The sequence below is a fragment of the Myotis brandtii genome, unplaced genomic scaffold (genome assembly GCF_000412655.1).
Source record: "Myotis brandtii unplaced genomic scaffold, ASM41265v1 scaffold708, whole genome shotgun sequence".
Taxonomy (NCBI): domain Eukaryota; kingdom Metazoa; phylum Chordata; class Mammalia; order Chiroptera; family Vespertilionidae; genus Myotis; species Myotis brandtii.
In genome coordinates this window covers 3,800,184-3,819,232 of record NW_005370777.1, presented here as the reverse complement: position 1 = coordinate 3,819,232, position 19,049 = coordinate 3,800,184, and the positions used below count along the sequence as shown (strand labels likewise).

Below are 19,049 nucleotides of genomic sequence, written 5' to 3'. Positions count from 1 at the left end.
TTTTTTTCTGTCATTTGTGAGCCACCATCTCTTCACTCTTGGCTGAAATTGCACATCCCTGGGTTTGTCCTAATAGGGAAGTTTTCCTGCCACAGTAGACGAGCATGAGCGTGCCATTATTTTTATATGGTATACGTTATATTTTTAGCTCGTTCCAGAATACTAGAGATGGGTAGAGAAAAGGAGTGGAAAATACGGGCAGAACTTGGCTGAAGGCACCGGAGGAGGGTAACGGATGGGCTGATAGTGTCAGGCTGGGCTGAGGCACTTGAATCATCATTCCTCCAAAAATCACCCCACCCTCCTCCAGCAAGGCTGTTACAGCATGAACTCTGGGCTGGAGTGTCTGGGTTTGAATCCAGCTCTGACTAGGTGCTTCGCCTAATCTCGCTGGGTCTCAGCTTCCTTTTTGGTAAAATGGGTGTAATAGAGTCTGCACCATGGGCTTGTGCTGGGGATTAGCCGAGTTCACACATTAGCTGAGAATAGTGCCCCAGACACATCAGGTGCCACAAAGATGAACCAGAGTAATGACAGAGATGCTCTGTTCCTTATCGCTCATCGGAAAAGCTCAGGCAGGTGCAAAGGAGGAAATGGGGACTTTTGTCCTGCCTTCCGGCACGGGCCACACAGAGAGGACAGCTCGCGTCCCTGTGAGCCATCAGGTGCGCTGGGTTGTGCTTGTTAATGACTGAAGAGGCATGGTCACAGGTTCTTTACCCAATAGCCTATTTTTTTTTAATTTTTTTTATTGGTTTTTAGAGAGCGAGGAAGGGAGAGAGAGAGAAACATCAATGAGAGAGGAACATCATTGATCGGCTACTCCTGCACGTCCCCCACTGGGGATCGAGCCCTCAACCCAGGCATGTGCCCTGACCTGGAATTGAACTGGCGACCTCTTGGTTCGTGGGTCGATGCTTAATTGCTGAGTCACACTGGCCGGGCCCAGTGGCCTATTTTTGTCTATGTTGGCTGTTCTGAAAATTCAACTACGAAGATGTTTTCCTATTTAAGTGACTCTTCCTCGCCCCTCTGAACCAAAGCGCACACTGTTCTGCACACCCCGTAGGAGCGAGTCTCCATCTCTTCCGAGTGGCCGGCACGGTCCAGGCTGGAGTCCCCCTTTCTCCAGGTCTCTGAGCCGAAGTTCACCCATCGGAAAGCGGGCATCCTAACAGCACCTTCCCTCGTCGGTTTGTGTAGGATTAAATGTGATAAGAGGCGCTCAACACTGCCAGGCACTTGGTGGCACACAATAAATGCTCCTCATTTCTGTTATCCGTGCTTATTAACGTGCTGCATGGCCTTCACATGGCTGTGTATATAGCCGGCTCCCTCGAAAAGCTGTCCTCACGTGGTCTCCTGGCTCACCCACTTTTGCGGCTCTGGGACCCTGCGCAGCCTCTCGCATGCATTAGTTGCTCAGTTCATGTTAAATGAATGAGCCAGTGGACCACATAATGCGGTGGACACTACCCAAACACAAATCACTCAGATAAATGTTGACGTTAAGTAAGCGTTACAGTTAAACACACGCATTGTACAGTATTAATTTCCGAGGGCTGCTGTAACAAGTGACCACAAAGTGTGTGGCTTGCAACAACAGATATTTCTTGTCTCAGTCCTGGAGGCCAGAAGCCTGAAATCCAGGTCTCGGCAGGGCCATGCTCTGAGACTCTGGGTAGAACCCCTCCTTGCCTCTCCCTGGCTCCTGGTGGTCTAGCTTGGCCAGTAGCTGCATCGCTCTAGTCTCCGCCTCTGTCCTCACATGGCATTCTTCCTGTGTGTCTCTCTCTTAAAATTTCCCTCCTATAAGGACACCAGGTCTGTTGGACTAGGGCAGTGATGGCGAACCTATGACACGCGTGTCAGAGGTGACACGCGAACTCATTTTTTTGGTTGATTTTTCTTTGTTAAATGGCATTTAAATATATAAAATAAATATCAAAAATATAAATCTTTGTTTTACTATGGTTGCAAATATCAAAAAATTTCTATATGTGACACGGCACCAGAATTAAGTTAGGGTTTTTCAAAATGCTGACACGCCGAGCTCAAAAGGTTCGCCATCACTGGACTAGGGCCTATCCTCATGACCTCATCTTAAATTGGTTGCATCAGCAAAGCCCCTCCTTCCAAAAAAAGTCACAGTCACAGTCACAGGTATGGGAGTTAGGACTTCCCCATTTCTTTTTGGGGGGGACATCCTTCTACCCATAACACATACCTCTAGTTCACATACTGCCAGGTTTTCGTTTAGCTTTTCAGGAGTACACACAGAGGGGGAGCCTTGGAGATGATGGCTTGATCTAGCAAATCCTTGGGGAAAACTGCTCCCCATGACAGAGGCAGCAGCTAGATTCAGCAGCAGGGACGGAACTAGATTCTGTGACAGGCACGTCCCAGTGTGCCTACCATGTGCCAGGCACCGTGCTGGGTCCCCAGGGAGGAAACAGGTGAAGACACCGAGACCTGCCTGGGAGGGATTCAGACTCTGGGATCTCAGTGGTAAAGGACTTAGATGGGAAGCAGAGCTGGGCCTGGTGGCTGCAGCCCCCGGTTAGCGATGGCGGAGACCTGGCGCTGGCCTCTGAGGTTCCCCACCCAGCCTGTGTGCCTGTGGCTTGCTCCTTTCCCGGGCACAGGGAAGGCTGGAAGGCCTGGGGTTTGCAGCCGAGCACCACCAAGGACTGCTTCCCCCACTTCGTTTTTGAAGAGGCTGCTGGGCAAACCCAAATAAATTGCAGCAAAGGAGTGCTGCCCAGCCCTGGATGCCCCTTGCTTTATGCCCGGGCATGGACTGAAGGCCCCTGTTTAGCTTGGAAACATGCAGGTTAATGGGAGGACGCCTGTGTCTGAGTCCACGAGGGGCAGACGCCCGAGCTGGTAGAGACCCAACGGGACATGTAGTTTGTGCCTGAGCATTCCAGTTCCTCCTTCCCAGGCAGCCGTCTCAGCCTCGCACCCTCGGAGGTGGGCTTGTTCGTTGTGGTTCTGACCGGTTGAATTTGGGGGTAGGGGTTATTTTTTTCCTGAAGTTTAAACTGACTCTTTCAGAAGGTACTTCTATAACCCGATATTGAGCTCTTTCAGAGGGTTTATTTATGAACATGTTAACAACCCTTTTCGCTCCTTAACCACATCGACGGACTGGGTGTTTCAGTCTCTCATCCCGGGGGTGCTCGGGTGGAGAGGAGAGGGGTTGGTGCCCACAGCACACCTGGAACTGGCCCCGTTGGCTGCCCACACGCCTCTCGGCCCAGGTCAGAGGGGCACGAGGAACTGCTGGGTGCAAGGCATTCATTGGCTTCCAGATGAGCTCTGGGTGGTTTTAGTTACACACCCTCTCCAGCTGGCATGGCCCCTTTCCTTCACCTCTGCCTTCTCCTCCATCGTTCAGCCATTCCTTCTAAAACATACCCACTCCCCTTGAGCGGCTCAGCTCCTGGCTGGGAGGCAGACATGCCAACCAACTATATAATAGAGCACGAGGTAGCAGACGCTAGCAGGGTCCTGATTCCAGCATCTTCCAGGAGAGACGGGGAGGCCGAGAGAAGGCCACCAGGAGCTCCGGAACCAGATCTGGAGGAATGAGGGTGACTGTACCAGGCTGACAAAAGTTGGGAAAGGACCTATCAGGCCAGGGAACAGCATGTGCTAAGGCAGGGAGGCTTTTGACTTGTCAGGCATGGAGGATATATTTAGGGAACGAGGGAGAGAGAGGTGTGGAAGAGTGGGTGGGAAATGGAGCATGGGGTGCCTCATGCCAAAGAGTTGGAACTTTATGGCGAGGGCAACGGAGAGCTAATGAAGGGCTATAAGCAAGGGAATGCCATGACCACATCTGCATTTTAGAAACAAAAATCTTTGCCTCCTCTTACTCTTATCGGCATCGATCGTGTCCCTGATCTTTCTGGCCAGTTCCCACAAATGGATCTCTGTCTGCTGGCTGAGTTGGTGCCACCCAGTATCAGGGCCTGCAAGCCCCTCTCTAGCACTGCCTGGGAGGGGGGAGGTGCGGGGCAGAGAAGGAAAACGGGGGAGTCTGCCTGCCTCTTGCATATGCCCAGCTACTGTCTTGTGCTCATAGAAGCTGAAGCCAGGACTCTCGGGTTGCTGCAGAAGGAGACCTGGAAGCTTACACCATCCCTCATCCTTTTTCGGTCCAACGTCCAACAGAGCTTTTGTCCTTCTTGTTGGCAGCGAACACTCATCCCAGCGGGAGGCGGCAAGTGTTGCCAGCTCCCCTCCCATCAGGAGATCGAAATGTTGATATGATGAGAAATCCTCCCGTCTCCACAGCAACATCCCCGCTCCTTCTCACACTGTACGGAACAGTCTTGGTTTTAATTGGAAAGGGTTTAGGGGGAGAGCAATCAAGACAGAGCCACTGGCAGCATATTCCTGGAAGTGGAACGCATCCCCTTCTTAGCCGAATTGGATAATTCATTTAAAATTGGGTGGGCAGTCGCGACAGGAGGATGTTCGCATGAATATCACATACCTGATAGCGACCGCCTGTGCCAGGAAGCAGGACCCGGGCAGAATTTTTTAATTCCCCAAAATAAATTTTGCAAAGACAGAATGATGTATTGGCTGCCAGAGTGGAGAAAGAACCCAAATCCAGCAAGCGTTTGTATCCTGGAACGTTCTAGAACACCTGTGTCGTTTGCAAAGGAGACCCATCTCTTCTGGACTCCATTCAGGATGCCTTGTGTGTGCCCAGCCCTGGGTGTACATGTGGGGGGCCGGCTGTGCTTTGCTGGGTGTCTTCTCCCCCCTGCCCCCCGTGTCCTGTCAGCAGCTCAGATGGTCTGAAGCCCAACAGATGGCAACTGGGCTCCGCCTGGGGGCCGAGGAGAGAACCAGGGCCTCTCTGCCAGCCTTGGGCCCTGGGAGCTGCCTGGAGACCTGTCGGGGAGCTGGCGGCCGCGTGGAGGTCTTCCGGTCTCATCATGTGGCCTGGGGGAGAGCAGCAGGCCCGAGGGGGCGGGGCTGCAGGGGGCCCGGCACGTTGGTGAAGGATGCTGCCTGCCTTGCACAGGCTTCCAAGCCAGCCTCCCTGTGGCTCTCAGTGTTCCCCCCAAATAGGCAGTTGCTAAGAAACACCCCGAGCCTTGGGAGTACCTTCCACACGGTTGATAAGGCTGCCGTGCTCAGCTCTCCGATGGCAGCGCTCGGGCAGCCTGGCCAACTCCAGTGACGTCAGGCTGCGGCCCAAGCCCACACCGGCGTGCTGGCACGAACGATCCTGCTTCTTTCTGGGCTTCTTGCTGCAGGACATTTTAGTGGTTGTGTCAACACACTGACAACACTAACCTTCACATCCTACCACCCACCACCCACCGTCTGCCCACTGGCCCAGCTGCTCCTCCCCGCCGCCTGCCTGGGCTCCAGACACAGTTATCTCAGTTCCTGCCCCAGGTCTGTGACGTAAGGAGGGGAGCTCACATGCCTGTCATCATGGCTGGTAATGGGCCCATTTTAGAGGTGGGAATACTGAGTCTCAGAGAAGTTAAGTAACCGATCCAAGACGAAGTAGCTGGTAAGCGGCAGAGCTTTCCACCTAGGAGTCTTGACCCCCGAGTCCACGCTCAGGATTATGAAGCTGGAGGATCACATAGGTAGAGAGCCATGGGCCCAAACCTGAACCCCATATTCCCAATAGTGCTGATTATTACCCCAGGGCAGGCAGAGAGAGGAGGCCAGCCCCCCAGTGTATGGTGTTCAAAGTGACAGGAGAACACCTCCTGGCAGCACTCTCAGAGCCAGCTGAAAACAGGAGGCGATGGTTCTGGGGGCCTCCGAACACCCCAGACTTCCATGTGTCCAGATGACGTTTCCTAAAGAAAACCAGATCGGAGCGTAGCTCCCGGTGGCCTCTGGGAAAGACTCCAAACTCCCTGCACCATCTGGGTCCCATCTGCCCTGCAACCCTCACTCGCATCTACTGGGACCTCATCCTTGCCTGACCGCTCCCTCTGCCTCTCCTGCCCGGCCACCCAGCTCATCCTCACGCTCCTCTCTGCTCCACTCCTCCCGCTGGTGCCTGCGCTCACTGACCGGCGCCCTTCTTTCTTATCATGCCCAGCGTCTCTGCAGCCTGGGGCCTGCGGTGCCCAGTGAAGGTGGAGGAGGCAGGTGAGTGAGCCTGGGGGTGAGCAGACATGCTGCTCGGTGGCACAGAAGGAAGTCTGTCATCTTAGAATGTCATGGCTGGCAGCACCTAACCAACCATCCTGCCCGCCTGCCCCTCTTTGAGTGAGTGAGGACCCAGGTGGAAGGTTATTTTCAAGAAAATCGGTGGCAAAGCCGCGGGGATGAGAGCACACTCCCCGATCACCTGTGGCTCTGACTCCCCCAGCCATCTGCCAGGTGGCAGGTGGCCGCTCCAAACTGGAAGCTGGCTGCTGGCAGCTCCCTGCCTGGCAGGGAAAGCAGAGGAGGACGTACTGGGGGAGCAGTTTTCGGTTTTATTTATTAACACTCCAGAGGCCTTTAATAAAAATACCCTTGGATGTTGAAAGAGAGTCGGGAGCGTTCAGTGAGGGTAAAAAAATGCTGCTAACGTTCATCCTGAGCCCCCTGGGCCGCCAGTCCCGCCAGGCGCCTGTCATCATCGGCGATTTCACGCCAGGGGGTGTGGAGGTGGGTTCCCGCTGCAGCCTGCGGTGCCAGGGGAGACAGACTTCCCAACCCAAACCACAAGGAAACCTCCCCCGGGAGCTGGCCAGTTCCGAGCCGGAGCTGGAGCCCTTTATTGCAGCACGCTATTCTTAGAAGTTGGAAGTGGGGTGAGTGGGTGTATGTGCGTGTGCGAGTGTGCACGCTCCAAAATTAAACCTGAAGCCCAGGCTTCGCCCAACCCAGTGCCTCTGGCAACGTGACAGCAGGCTGAGCCCTCGGAACACTGTGCCTCCCGCCCCAGTCGACGGAGACTTTAACAAGTAGGTTTGAGGGTGTAGGTTTTCTGGGGCTGCTATAACAAAGCCCCACATACACGGTGGCTCAAAACAACAGACGTTTGCCCTGGCCAGCTTGGCTGAGTGGACAGAGTGTCAATTTGTGGACTGAAGGGTCCAAGTTCGATTCCAGTCAAGGGCACATGCCCGGATTGTAGGCTCGATCCCCAGTAGGGCGCGTGCAGGAGGCAGCCAATCAATGATTCTCTCATCATTGATGTTTCTATCTCTCTCTCCCTCTGCCTTCCTCTCTGAAATCAATAAAAATGTATTAAAAAAACAAAACAAAACAACACACATTTATTCTCTCAGTCCTGGAGGTCAGAAGTCTGAAGTCAAGGTGTGGGCAGGGCCGTGTACCCTCTGAAGGCTCTGGGGGCGGGTCCTTCCTGGCCTCTCTGGCTTCTGGTGGGTCCTGCGTCTGTCTTCATGAGGCCTCCTCACTGAGTCTGTGTCCTTTCCTCTTAGAAAAATGCCAATCATGGAATTCAGTGCCACCCTAACTGCGGTCGGATCCATCCCAGCATCCTTAACTGATCACATATGCAAAGACCCTATTTCCAAATGAGGTCACATTCTGGGGATCTGGTGGGTGTGGATTTTGGGAGGGCACCCACATTCACTTCGCTACCCGGGAAGAGGCAGCCCCAGGGAGAGGCCGCTCCAGTAATGGGCCCCGGAGCCCTTTCAGAGCTCTCTGTCGGGCGGCAGGTGTGGGGTGAACCTTGCCCACAGCCAATTCCTAGCAGAGCCCAATGCTGCCAGCCAGCCGCTCCGTGCCCCCTCAGGCCCAGAAGGCTGGGGATGACAGGAGGCAGGGGCTGCCACTGCCCAGGCCAGCACCTGTCGGACGCTCCGGGGACAGAGGCGGGATTCACTTCCTCTCCTGTTCCTCTGAGCCTCGCAAGGAGAGCATCTTCCGTGTTTGTTGAGAGAATGTTGGCTTGTTAGAGAGGAGGGACGCTGAGCATGACTCCTACAGTGAGTACTTGTTCTGACTTTGGAGAGAGGACAGTCGGGGTTTGTGTCGGGAAAGGGTGAGTCAGACCGTGGTCTGGGAGGGAAACCAAAGGAGGCGCTGAAGACAGGGTGTTGGCTGGGAAGCTGGCAGCCTGAGTTCACTTACTAGTTTGTGAACGCAGCCTGGAGCCCAGGGTCCCTCCTCTGGAAAGTGGGCATCGAAGTGGTGAGGGCTTACGGGAGGTAGTGCATAACCTTCGGTAAATGGCAAAGCCAGGTCCCATGGAAGGAACTGAGATGACTTGGAGGCCAAATGAAATGGACAGACAGTGTGACATAGTGAGGGCGCTCTACAATGACATCATCACTTGCTAAGGGAAATTCCACTGGGTCACGTTTTGAGGACCTACACGAATTGGGCACTGACATACTTTGTTCTTTTAGAAAAAACTACCCAGTGAGGCATCTTTATTTCCCTTTTAGAAGTGAGCAAACTGAGGCCTGCGGAAGTTCAATACCCTTCCCAAGGTCATACATAGTAAGTAGAGAAGCTGGGATTTGAACCCAGGTCAGTCCACATCACATCTGGGCCTGTGCCCTTTGCGAGCAGCTCTCAGGCCCGTGGATGCTCAGAGGAGTCGGTCAGTGCTTCCCTGAGCTCCTGTGAGCACCTCTGCCGCTCCTGGGGGCCATCACCAGGCTGTGTGTGTGTGGACATTAGCTTCCGGTCGTTTTCTCGTCATCCTTGCCTCTTGGATGTCACCCACTTAGAGGTGGGCTTTCGATGTTCAGTCTGCTGGCGTGGGACCACCAGGTTCCTGGTACCTCGTGCAAGGTATCCCATCAAAGCAGGCACCTCCTTTACCTGTGGGTGGGCAGAGGCAGTTCTATTCCTGGTGAAAGAACAGGCCTCAGGGAAGGCCGGCCTTCCTTCCCAGGAGCTAGAAATACCTGTCTGACAAGGACCATGCTTCCCACACCCAACGCTGGTTTCCCAGGCACCCTGGGCTACCCCACGAGTGCTCTGGCATGCAGCACCCACGGGTTCTGATGGGTTGAGTTAGCAGCAGCCTCTGAGCCAGCAGCAGCTGCTTTCTGGGAGAGGGTGTGATGGCGGAACAGGAGGGATCGGTTTTGGCTCTGGATAGGATTGGGTTCAGACTTCAGCTCCACCAGTGACTGATTCTTTTTCTTTAAAAAATCATGCTCAGCTGGTGTGGCTCAGCCATTGAGCGTTGACCCATGCACCAAGAGGTCGCTGGTTCGATTCCCGGTCAGGGCATATGCCCGGGTTGCAGGCTCGATCCCCAGTAGGGGGTGTGCAGGAGGCAGCCGGTGGATGAAGTTCCTCTCTCGATGTTTCCATCTCTCCCTCTCCTTTCCTCTCTCTCTAAAAATCAATTTAAAAAATATTTAAAAATAAAGCTGACATTGTCAAGAAATGAAAATATATAGTCTGAATTTGACAAGTAACACATGTATTACACATATATTTAAAAATGTGAAAATGCGGATAAGCAAAAAAAGAAATTACAAGTCAATGGTAAACCTACCACCATTCAATTTTATTATACATCTTTTGAGAAATTTTTCTTTAAAGCTGATATTGCCAAGAAATAAAAATATATAGTCTGAATTTGATAAGTAATACATGTATTACACATATATTTAAAAATGTGAAAATGCAGATAAGCAAAAAAAGAAATTACAAGTCAATGGTAAACCTACCACCATTCAATTTTATTATACATCTTTTGAGATTAATTTTTCTTTCTCCTTTTATTCAATATACACGGTAGGGCAAAAGTAGGTTTACAGTTGTTCATATGGAAAATACAATAATTAAACAATAATACAAGAATAAACTCTGTGGACGAGGCCATGCATATATGGGGGGAAAAGGGGATATATGTCATACTTTCAACAATAAAAAATTATTTTTTAAAAATTACAAAAAGCCCTAACCGGTTTGGCTCAGTGGATAGAGCGTCGGCCTGCGGACTGAAGGGTCCCAGGTTCCATTCCGGTCAAGGGCATCTACCTTGGTTGCCGGCACATTCCCAGTAGGGAGTGTGCAGGAGGCAGCTGATCGATGTTTCCCTCTCATCGATGTTTCTAACGCTCTTTCCCTCTCCCTCTCCCTTCCTCTCTGTAAAAAATCAATAAAGTATATTTTAAAAAAATAAAAAATACAAAAAAGAATAAACTCTGTGTTTTGTGTACTCACAATGGTAAACCTACTTTTGCCCCACCCTGTATACTTATTTAGTTAAAATAATAGAAGATCCCATGCATGCATTTTTTTTTAACCTAATGTATATTTAAAGAAACGGGCACATGTTAACAATGCATTAGCCTCTAACATAGCTGCAAGGTATTCCATTGGAGGGCCCTCCCAGTAGTTAACCCAGCTCTATGGGGTGGAGAATTGGGCATAACCTCACTTCCAACCAAGAACCTCAACTTCTTCATCTTTAAAATGGGATCATAGTGCCCATGTTGCGATGTGTGTGTACAGTACATCCAGGCCCCCGTAAATGCTTCTTTCCTTTGCCCTTTCTGGCCGCTGGTTCCTTTCATGTAGGAAAATGAATGTCCCCAAAATAACTCCATCCCACTTCCCCACCCCAGGATCTCGGTGGCAGGCACTCAGGGCAGCAGCCCGCATGGCACTCCCCCGAGGCTGAGCCCGACTGGGCCACTGCCGACACCGCGGAGCTGGGGTGCTCCTCCCGTCTGGGCAGGCGTTTCCTGCTCCGAGCACCGGGAATGTGGAGATCAGCCGGTGTCTGGTGAGTGTCTGCACCACTTGTCGGGCTGGACGTGGGGACACGTGGATCCCGCGATTGTTCACATCTGCGGCCCCCACCCCTGAATGAAGTGGAATGTGTGAGGTTTTCTTCACAGTGGATGTCAAGCGCTGGCCACGCCAGGCATGTCATACTGTAAGCCTTGCGTCTATTTCTTGTCTGAACCCAACTAAGTAAAACATCATGTTTCCCCTGCTTGGTCGAGACCTGTAAACCAGATGTAATTGTGCCTGCCATGGGCCCATCTCATCACCCAGAACTGGATAAAGCGGGAGGGGGCTGCACAGCCTTCTGGGAGGTTTGATTTTGAGCAGTCGGTTGTCATTGGAGCTGATAGAGGGTGGTTTGGTTTTGCTTTTGTTTACAGGGGAGAATAGAAATATACTACTACTAAGAGCAAATAAATATTGTGGGCTTATCATGCGTGGCTGTCTTAGGCCTTCTGCTGTAAGCGTCCTATGAATTATCTCCCATGAGGCAGGTGGTGGGTCAGTACCCATTTTGTAGATGAGGAAACGGAGGCACATGGCTGCTAAGAGACAGGGGTGGCATTTGCACCCAGGCAGTGACTCAGGCAGTGGCCGCTCTTGTGACAGGGTCCAGCGGGTATTTATGGAAAGTTCCACCCCTCTGTCCCCTGTATCGAGCCCTGCAGTGGGTGCTGGGTTAGGAAAGGGCTGGGCTGTTTGCTCGGAATCATCTTCTGCATGTCCTTTCCTGCCTGCCTAGTGAGCTGCTGACATTTCTCAGCTTGGAGAACAAGATAGGAAAGATGCAAAATCAGAGAAAAGGAGTCCTTCAGCTCCTGGGAGCCCCCAAAGGTGGAAAATTCAGGGGGGTTGTAGCGGTACTGGTAAGGACCCATGACTGGTCCGGCTCCTCCTGGGCAGGTGCAGCCTCGGGGCGTGGAGCACTGGTGGAAATGAGAGCTGGGATAAGAAGTCTGAGCACAGGAAAGACCCACCCGTGACCTTAGATCAGTGGTTCTCAACCTTCCTAATGCCCGACCGTTTAATACAGTTCCTCATGTTGTGGTGACCCCCAATTTCATTGTTACAAATTGAACATAATTAAAGCATAGTGATTAATCACAAAACAATATGTAATTATATATGTGTTTTCCGATGGTCTTAGGCGACCCCTGTGAAAGGGTCATTCGACCCCCAAAGGGGTCGCGACCCACAGGTTAAGAACCGCTGCCTTAGATCAAAACCAGTGCCAGGCCAGAGCTGATGTGGAATTACAGTTTGTTAAGCTCTTGTAGCAGGAGCGAGGTGATAGGGGTTTGCATATGGCCCCGCTGTCTGAATGGGGGTTTTCATTTTTTAAAGGCCAGCAAAATAGCACACGCAGGTGTACGAACAGGACGCAGTCACATGGGGTTGTGACCAGCCTGGGGATTAGCTACAGAAAATCGGGGCCCTCGTAAGGAGAAGCCACTGGCTTCTTGCTCGGGTCAGTTCTCTCCCCGGGGGCGGGAGTCACTCACCCAACAAACATGCAGCTAACATGATCCTCAATGACATCAAAATTAAGAGGTAAATTGAATTCCACAAGCATCTCCTCATTCGTTACCTAGCACTGTATACAATTTTTTTTTTAAAAAAAATCACAATAGTTAACAGACATTTCTGATGTATCCACTGTATGGGATTGCTGAACAGGAGAAGGCAGTGGGAGAAGGCAGTCAGTGTGTGTACACGTATTGAAGCACACCCCAGGACGCATGGGTTTTTATCAGTAGGTCTGTGACTGGCATCAGGGGGATGGAAAGGGGACCCATGCTCCCAGTGTCCTCCATTCCATGCGGGCGAAGTAACCCAGGGAGACCCTCCCACTGCCACAGGTCGCTGGTAAGTCCACCCACCGTCCTGCTCACACGGACTGCTTCCCCTTTAAGCTCCTGCATCCTCAGAGCACCCACTGGGACATGGGGATGGTGGGAGCAGTTCCGGACCCGAGCTTCCACTGACGCCTGGGCCTGCCACGTGGGGGTGTACAGGTAGCTGTTAACTGTCGCCCCCACCGGAGGCGGCCCGTCCTCGCCGCCTGTAACCTCAACACGAATGCGGGTCAGCAGTCCACACTGGTTGTGAATACGCACTTCCTGGGAAATGATGACCGAAGAGGCTGGTCCTGTGTGTGTGAAGGGAAGCAGATGTGCAACTGTCCCTCTGAAACCACGCTGGAGAGAGCCACTCAGCTCGTCAGACAGACAGCGTTGTGTCAGGTTACCAGGCAACTGTAGGCAACAAATACTTGTGAGTCTGGGAGGAAGGGGTGAGCAAATCAGACTTTTCCTAAACATCCTCATCACTTTCCATCATAAGAGCCCATCCCCATGTGCTCTCGTGTCCTGAGCTATCTCACTTGGCCTGAGTCTTGTATCGCTTTCCATTGTGGCCAAGTGCTCTGGGGCCAGGCTGCCCAAGTGCTAGCTAGTGTGTGACCATCGGTAATTTATACCCCCCGAGCCTCAGTTTGCTCTTCTCTAAAGTGGGGACAAAAGCCTGGCCAGCATGGCTCAGTGGTTGAGTGGTGACCTATGAACCAGGAGGTCACGGTTCAATTCCCAGTCACAAGAATAAACTCTGTCTTTTGCGTACTCACAACGGTAACCCTACTGCCCGCCCTCCTTCTTCCTCCTCTGGGTCAGCTCTATAAGTTGTCCCCATCTTGTCACTGTAACCGTTCCCTGAAAAGCTCTCTTGGCGGAGGCCCTGGCTACTGACGGGCCCTTCTTGCTGTGGCCAAGTTCAGTGCCCTTTGAGGCGTCTCGTTGTTTTTGCACACACAGGAGGTTTGGCTTGTTAAGGCAGTCACCACCCAGCCATGGAAGGTTCTCACGTCTTCCATGTAAACATATAATGTTCTTATGATTTCTCATGTTCTGGGTGGACCCTGAGGGCATTATGCTAAGTGAACTGAGTCAGTCAGAGAAGGACAGAGACTGTATAATGTTATGCATACTGTATGTGGAATCTAAAAAACCCAAACTCATAGAAACAGGGAATAGATTGATGGGTTCCAGGGCCTGGGGGGCTAAGGGAGTGGTTGGTCAAAGGGTACAGACTTCCAGCGATACAGTGAGTAAGTTCCGGGCATCTAATGTGCAGCATGGTGACCAGTTAACAATATACCGTAATATACTTGAAAGTTGCTAAGACAGTAAGTACATCTTAAATGTTCTCCCCACAGAAAGGAAGTGGTGATTATGTGAGGTGATGGAGGTGTTAACTAACCCAGCTGTGGGAGTCATTTTGCAATATATAAGTGCATCAGATGATCACACTGTACAGCTTAAGTGCACACAATGTTATATGTCAATTTATATCTTAATAAAGCTGTGTGTGTTCGGGGGGGGGGGGGGGGAGATTCCTCATGTCCTGTTTTCAGAACAGCTTCATTGGAGTATGATTCAGATATCTCCCAGTTCGCCCATTCAAGGTACACGATGCAGGGGCTTTGGGTATATTCACAGAGTTATGCGCCCGTCAGCACAATATTAGAACATTTCCACTACTCCCCTCAATGCCCCTATCACACCCCCAAAACCCAGGAGAAGACTAACCTACTTTCTGCCTATAGATCCATCTGTTCTGGATATTTTATTTAATTTTATTATTTTTCAATCCTCACCCGAGGATATTTTTCCATTGATTTTTAGAGAGAGTGGAAGAGAGAGGGAAAGACAGAGAGAAATCGAAGCAGGCTTCTCCCCTGATCAGGTCCCTTGACCGGAATCGAAGCTGGGACACTTCGGTCCTCAGGCCGACGCTCTATCCACTAAGCCAAACCAGCTAGGGCTGTTCTGGATATTTTATAGAAACAGAATCAACCATACAACTTGTGGCCTTCTGTGTCTGGCTCCTCACTTGGCACACTGGGAGCGTCCGAGTCGTAACAGGTGTCAGAACTTCATTCCTTTGAAGGCTAGAGAATCTATTATGTGAATATACCACATTTTGTTTGTCCACTTGTCAGTTGACAGTCTTAGGGGTTGTTCTTTATTTTTTTTAACCTGTTGTTACGAATTTTTAGAGAGAGAGAGGAAGGGAGAGGGAGAAACATCAATGAAAGAGAACCATCTACTCGCTGCCTCCTGCACGCCCCCTCCTGGGGATTGAGGCCGCAACCAGAGCATGTGCCGTGATGGGGAATCGAACCGGTGACCTCTTGCTGCAGGGGATGCCTGCTGAACCAACTGAGCCACACCGGCCAGGCCTCTGTACGTTCTTTTCGATGCACCAAGTCCCAGCTCTCTGCCTGCGATGCCTTTCCATTCCCAACCATTTTCTGAGGAGGAGAGGCATTTGTATCGTTTCTCTCTCAGCCCCAAATTACTTCTTGGTTTGCTTGTGAAGGTAACACCTGCTCAGACATTGTGTTCTGAATCCCATAATAAAATTAAGGGTTGGTATTAAACACACACACAAAACAGTCTACAAGACCTGCTAGAAGAAATGATTCAGACTGTAGTTTCTTTTTTCTTCTGTGTAATTATTTAGGCTCTAACAATTCGCTCAGTTGAGATGAGTGCTCCCCTGGCTGAGGATAAAGTAAAGTTTTCCCTCAGGAGGAAGAATGTTATGAGCGAAGAACAAAAATACGTTAGGATTTTAGCAGAGGAGCACACCAGGCAAGGATGCTTTCTTACCAGGATCCGGTGGCACTTAATGAGGTTGCCCTCATTTTACCCTTTCCTGCTGGAGGCTGTTTTCTCCCAGGCCTGGTGCATCGCCCATGGAGAGGCTGCCAGTTAGGCCCAGGTGGAACTAAGTTCGCAAATGTCTCTGAAGGTTTGTCGGTGGTTTTCAGGGTCTCTGGTGTTGCGTGTAGGATGAGGTCAGAGGGAATAGGCGGGATGCGGTGCGGTCAAGGGCAGGCCCAGGTGCTGGGATGAATTGTTCAGCTTTGACTCTAGCGTGCCAGGCGGTGAGCCTCCGGCGTGCGGTGCGGAGTGATTTTGCCGGGATCTGTGTTGTTGGGGTTTCCAGTGCTGACTCATGTGTCGCTTCCTTAAATGCCTGCCCTGAGGCATTCCTTCTGGAAATCTCTGTGGCGTGGTATAAGATGCCCTTCCCTCCTGACTGCTCGCTAAATTCTCTTCTGGGACGTAGGGTCCAGTTCAGAGCAGGCAAGTTAGCATGCCCTAATGTAACCACAGGGAAGGAAAAAAAGAGTTACATACCAAACTAGGACTGTAAAAGGAACATCAAAATTTAATTGAATTTCACCTCTCTTGTATCTTGGAAAGTTGCTAAGAGAGCAGATCTTACAAGTTCTCATCACCAGGATAACTAATTTTGTGACTACCCGTGGCTATTGACTAGACTTGTGGTGATCACTTAGCAGTATGTGCAGCTATCAGATCACGTTGTGCCCTTGACAGTAAGTATATCTGAAATGTTCTCCCCACAAAAAGGAAGTGGTGATTTGTATGTTATATGTCAGCTATAGCTCAATTTAAAACAAGATTTATCTCTACTGAGGGGTTCTTTGATTCCCCCAAATGTGTGTGGGAATGTGAAAGAGCCTGGGCTTTCGCATGAGTAGATCTTGGTGGTTCTTGGGCAGATGACTCCCCACCTCTCAGCTCAGGTCACAGGGATGAAGCCTTCCACCCCACAAGAGGGTCAGTGTGAGAGCAACCGAGGTAGCGTGTGTCCAACACCGGGACAGAGGGGGCACTCATAGGAGCTCCTTCTAAAGCTCTTCTCCCCCAAATGGTTCCTTTTACCCTACACTCATACCCAAGTTTTAGGAGGAGCCATTTGTAAGGAAATCGAGTCCCTTCCCACGGGACGGCGCTGCTAGCTCCCAGTGCGGAGGGAGACCACCTCTGTCTCCCTTGAGCACCTAGGACCCCCGTGAGCATTTGAGAGAGGTTTGCTACTGTTCCGATTTAGCACAGCTTTTAATAGGAAGTCCGTTCTCCCAAAGGGGCAGGAAGACGTTTGCAGTGATTATTGGTTTACGTTTAAACCCTCGTGTGTTTGGATGGGAGCCATACACCGAAGAGCCAGAAGCAGGTACTAGCAACTTAGAATACGGGATGAATGCCGCAAATATCAAAGCAGACAATTTGCTTCCCCCCAGCGGCTCTCTTGGCAGAAAATTTAAAAAGGAAGAAATGGCTGCATGATTTAAGAAAACATTGTGGGGTTTGGTGATAATAACTTACGTTTCCATAATGCCTTCCAGCGTACGGAATGCTTTCCCATTATTATTTCATTGAATTCTCACGAGTCCCAGAGGTAGGTAAGACAATACTGTATTATGGTGAAGGAAACGCTGTCTCTACCACGTACCTACCACGTGGCTGTGTGGGTTATGTAAGTGCTCTGAGCTTACTTTCCTAAGTTTTAAAATGGGAGTTTAATAATACCGTCCTCTGAGGAGTGCTGTGCAGATATATGAGATAATGCCTGAGCAGTGCCAGCTGCAGAGTAAGTGTTCAATAAGTGGCAGCAGTTGTTGCATTTAGGTCGAGGAAACACAGGTGAGGAGACACAATCAATTTGCCGACGATCACACCGTTAGTAACTGGCCAAACCTGAACGCAAACCTGATTCTGTCCCCAACGTTAGTCCTCTCTTCGGGACACCGTAGCCAGGCTGTGGGAGTCAGAGTATTCAGCATAATCCCATTCTTTTTTCTTTCTTTCTTTCTTTTTAAATATATTTTTATTGATTTCAGAGAGGAAGGGAGAGGGGAGAGAGAGAGAGAGAGAGAGAGAGGAACGTCAATGAGAGAGAATCATTGATTGGCTGCCTCCTGCACGCCCCCCACTGGGGATCGAGCCCACAACCTGGGCATGTGCCCTTGTCCGGAATCGAACCCGGGAGTCCACAGGCCAACGCTCAATCCACTGAGCCAAACCAGCCAGGGCCAGCACAGTCCCATTCTGAGGAAGCCCCTTCCTCCATTTCGCTGGGGCACTGACCTTTCCGATGTCTCCTTTTGTGTGATCCACAGAACATCATCAAGAAGGTGATTGGGCAGAAGTTTGTGTACAAGTTTGTCTCCTTCCCGGAGATCCTGAAAATGGACCCCCACGCCGTGGAGATCAGCCGGGAGAGCCTGCTGCTGCAGGACAGGGACTGCAAGGCGCCGCCCGAGGGCCGCGATGCGCACAGACACGGCCTGTCAGCCCTCAAGAGCACCAGCCGCAACGAGTACATCCACTCAGGCCTGTACTCGTCCTTCACCATTAACTCCCTGCAGAACCCACCTGAGCCCTTCAAGGCCATCAAGACGGAGAAGCTGGAGGAGCCGCCGGAGGACAGCCCTCCCGTGGAAGAAGTCAGGACTGTCATCAGGTTTGTCACCAATAAAACCGACAAGCACATCAGCAGGCCCGTGGTGTCCCTGCCCTCCACATCGGAGGCCTTCCTGGCCTCGTCTGTCTCCGCCAAGATCTCCTCTTTAATGCTGCCAAACGCCGCCAGCATCTCGTCCGCCTCGCCCTCCTCCTCTCGGTCCCCGTCCCTGTCCCCCAACTCGCCCCTCCCCTCTGAACACAGAAGCCTCTTCCTGGAGGCCGCCTGCCATGACTCGGATTCCCTGGAGCCCTTGAACCTGTCATCGGGCTCCAAGACCAGGTCTCCATCTCTCCCCCCCAAAGCCAAAAAACCCAAAGGCTTGGAGATCTCCGCGCCTCCGCTGTTGCTCTCCGGCACCGATATTGGCTCCATCGCCCTCAACAGCCCAGCCCTGCCCTCAGGATCCCTCACCCCAGCCTTCTTCACCGCACAGGTAAGAGCCGCGCCAGACACGGCTCAGCAGACGGGAAGGAAGGGCCACCAGACCACCTTCCTTCTGCCTTCAAGGGATAATCCGAGGGCCCGTGTGACAAAGTCCTGTGCGAATGTGAAGGGAAGTTACTTTCCCACCCCTAGACCAAGGTATCCACAGGAGAAAAGGTGGGAGATGGGCTACAGGGGGATGCTTGGTTGGTTTCTTGCTCTTTGTGGCCCTTGGAGCAGGTCCAGTGATGTCCTGGGGAAGGTGGAACGGGCCAAGTGACACTTGAGAAGGCATTGGGGCTTTATGAGATTTTTATGCCAGCGTCCTCTCTGGTGGGGAACTTGATAAGTAGCCGTTTGTTCTCTGTTGATGAGAAAGTAGATGTAGCCCTAGCCGGTTTGGCTCAGTGCATAGAGCGTCGGCCTGCGGACCGAAGGGTCTCGGGTTCAATTCCAGTCAAGGGCACGTACCGAGGTTGCAGGCTCCTCCCTGGCCTGTGCCCTGGTCAGGGCGTGTGCAGGAGGCAAGCAATTGATGCGTTTCTCTCACATCGATATTTCTCTCTGTC

General features: G+C 51.5%; 1 protein-coding gene across 1 annotated transcript in view; it reads left to right on the top strand.

Moving 5' to 3' along the window:
• Positions 1-19,049, top strand: part of ELK3 (ELK3, ETS-domain protein (SRF accessory protein 2)) — a 38,050-nt gene that overhangs the window by 3,330 nt on the left and 15,671 nt on the right. The window contains exon 2 of the mRNA XM_005882360.2: positions 17,711-18,490. Coding sequence (XP_005882422.1) covers positions 17,711-18,490 — 780 coding nt within the window. The remainder of the gene's footprint in view (positions 1-17,710; positions 18,491-19,049) is intronic.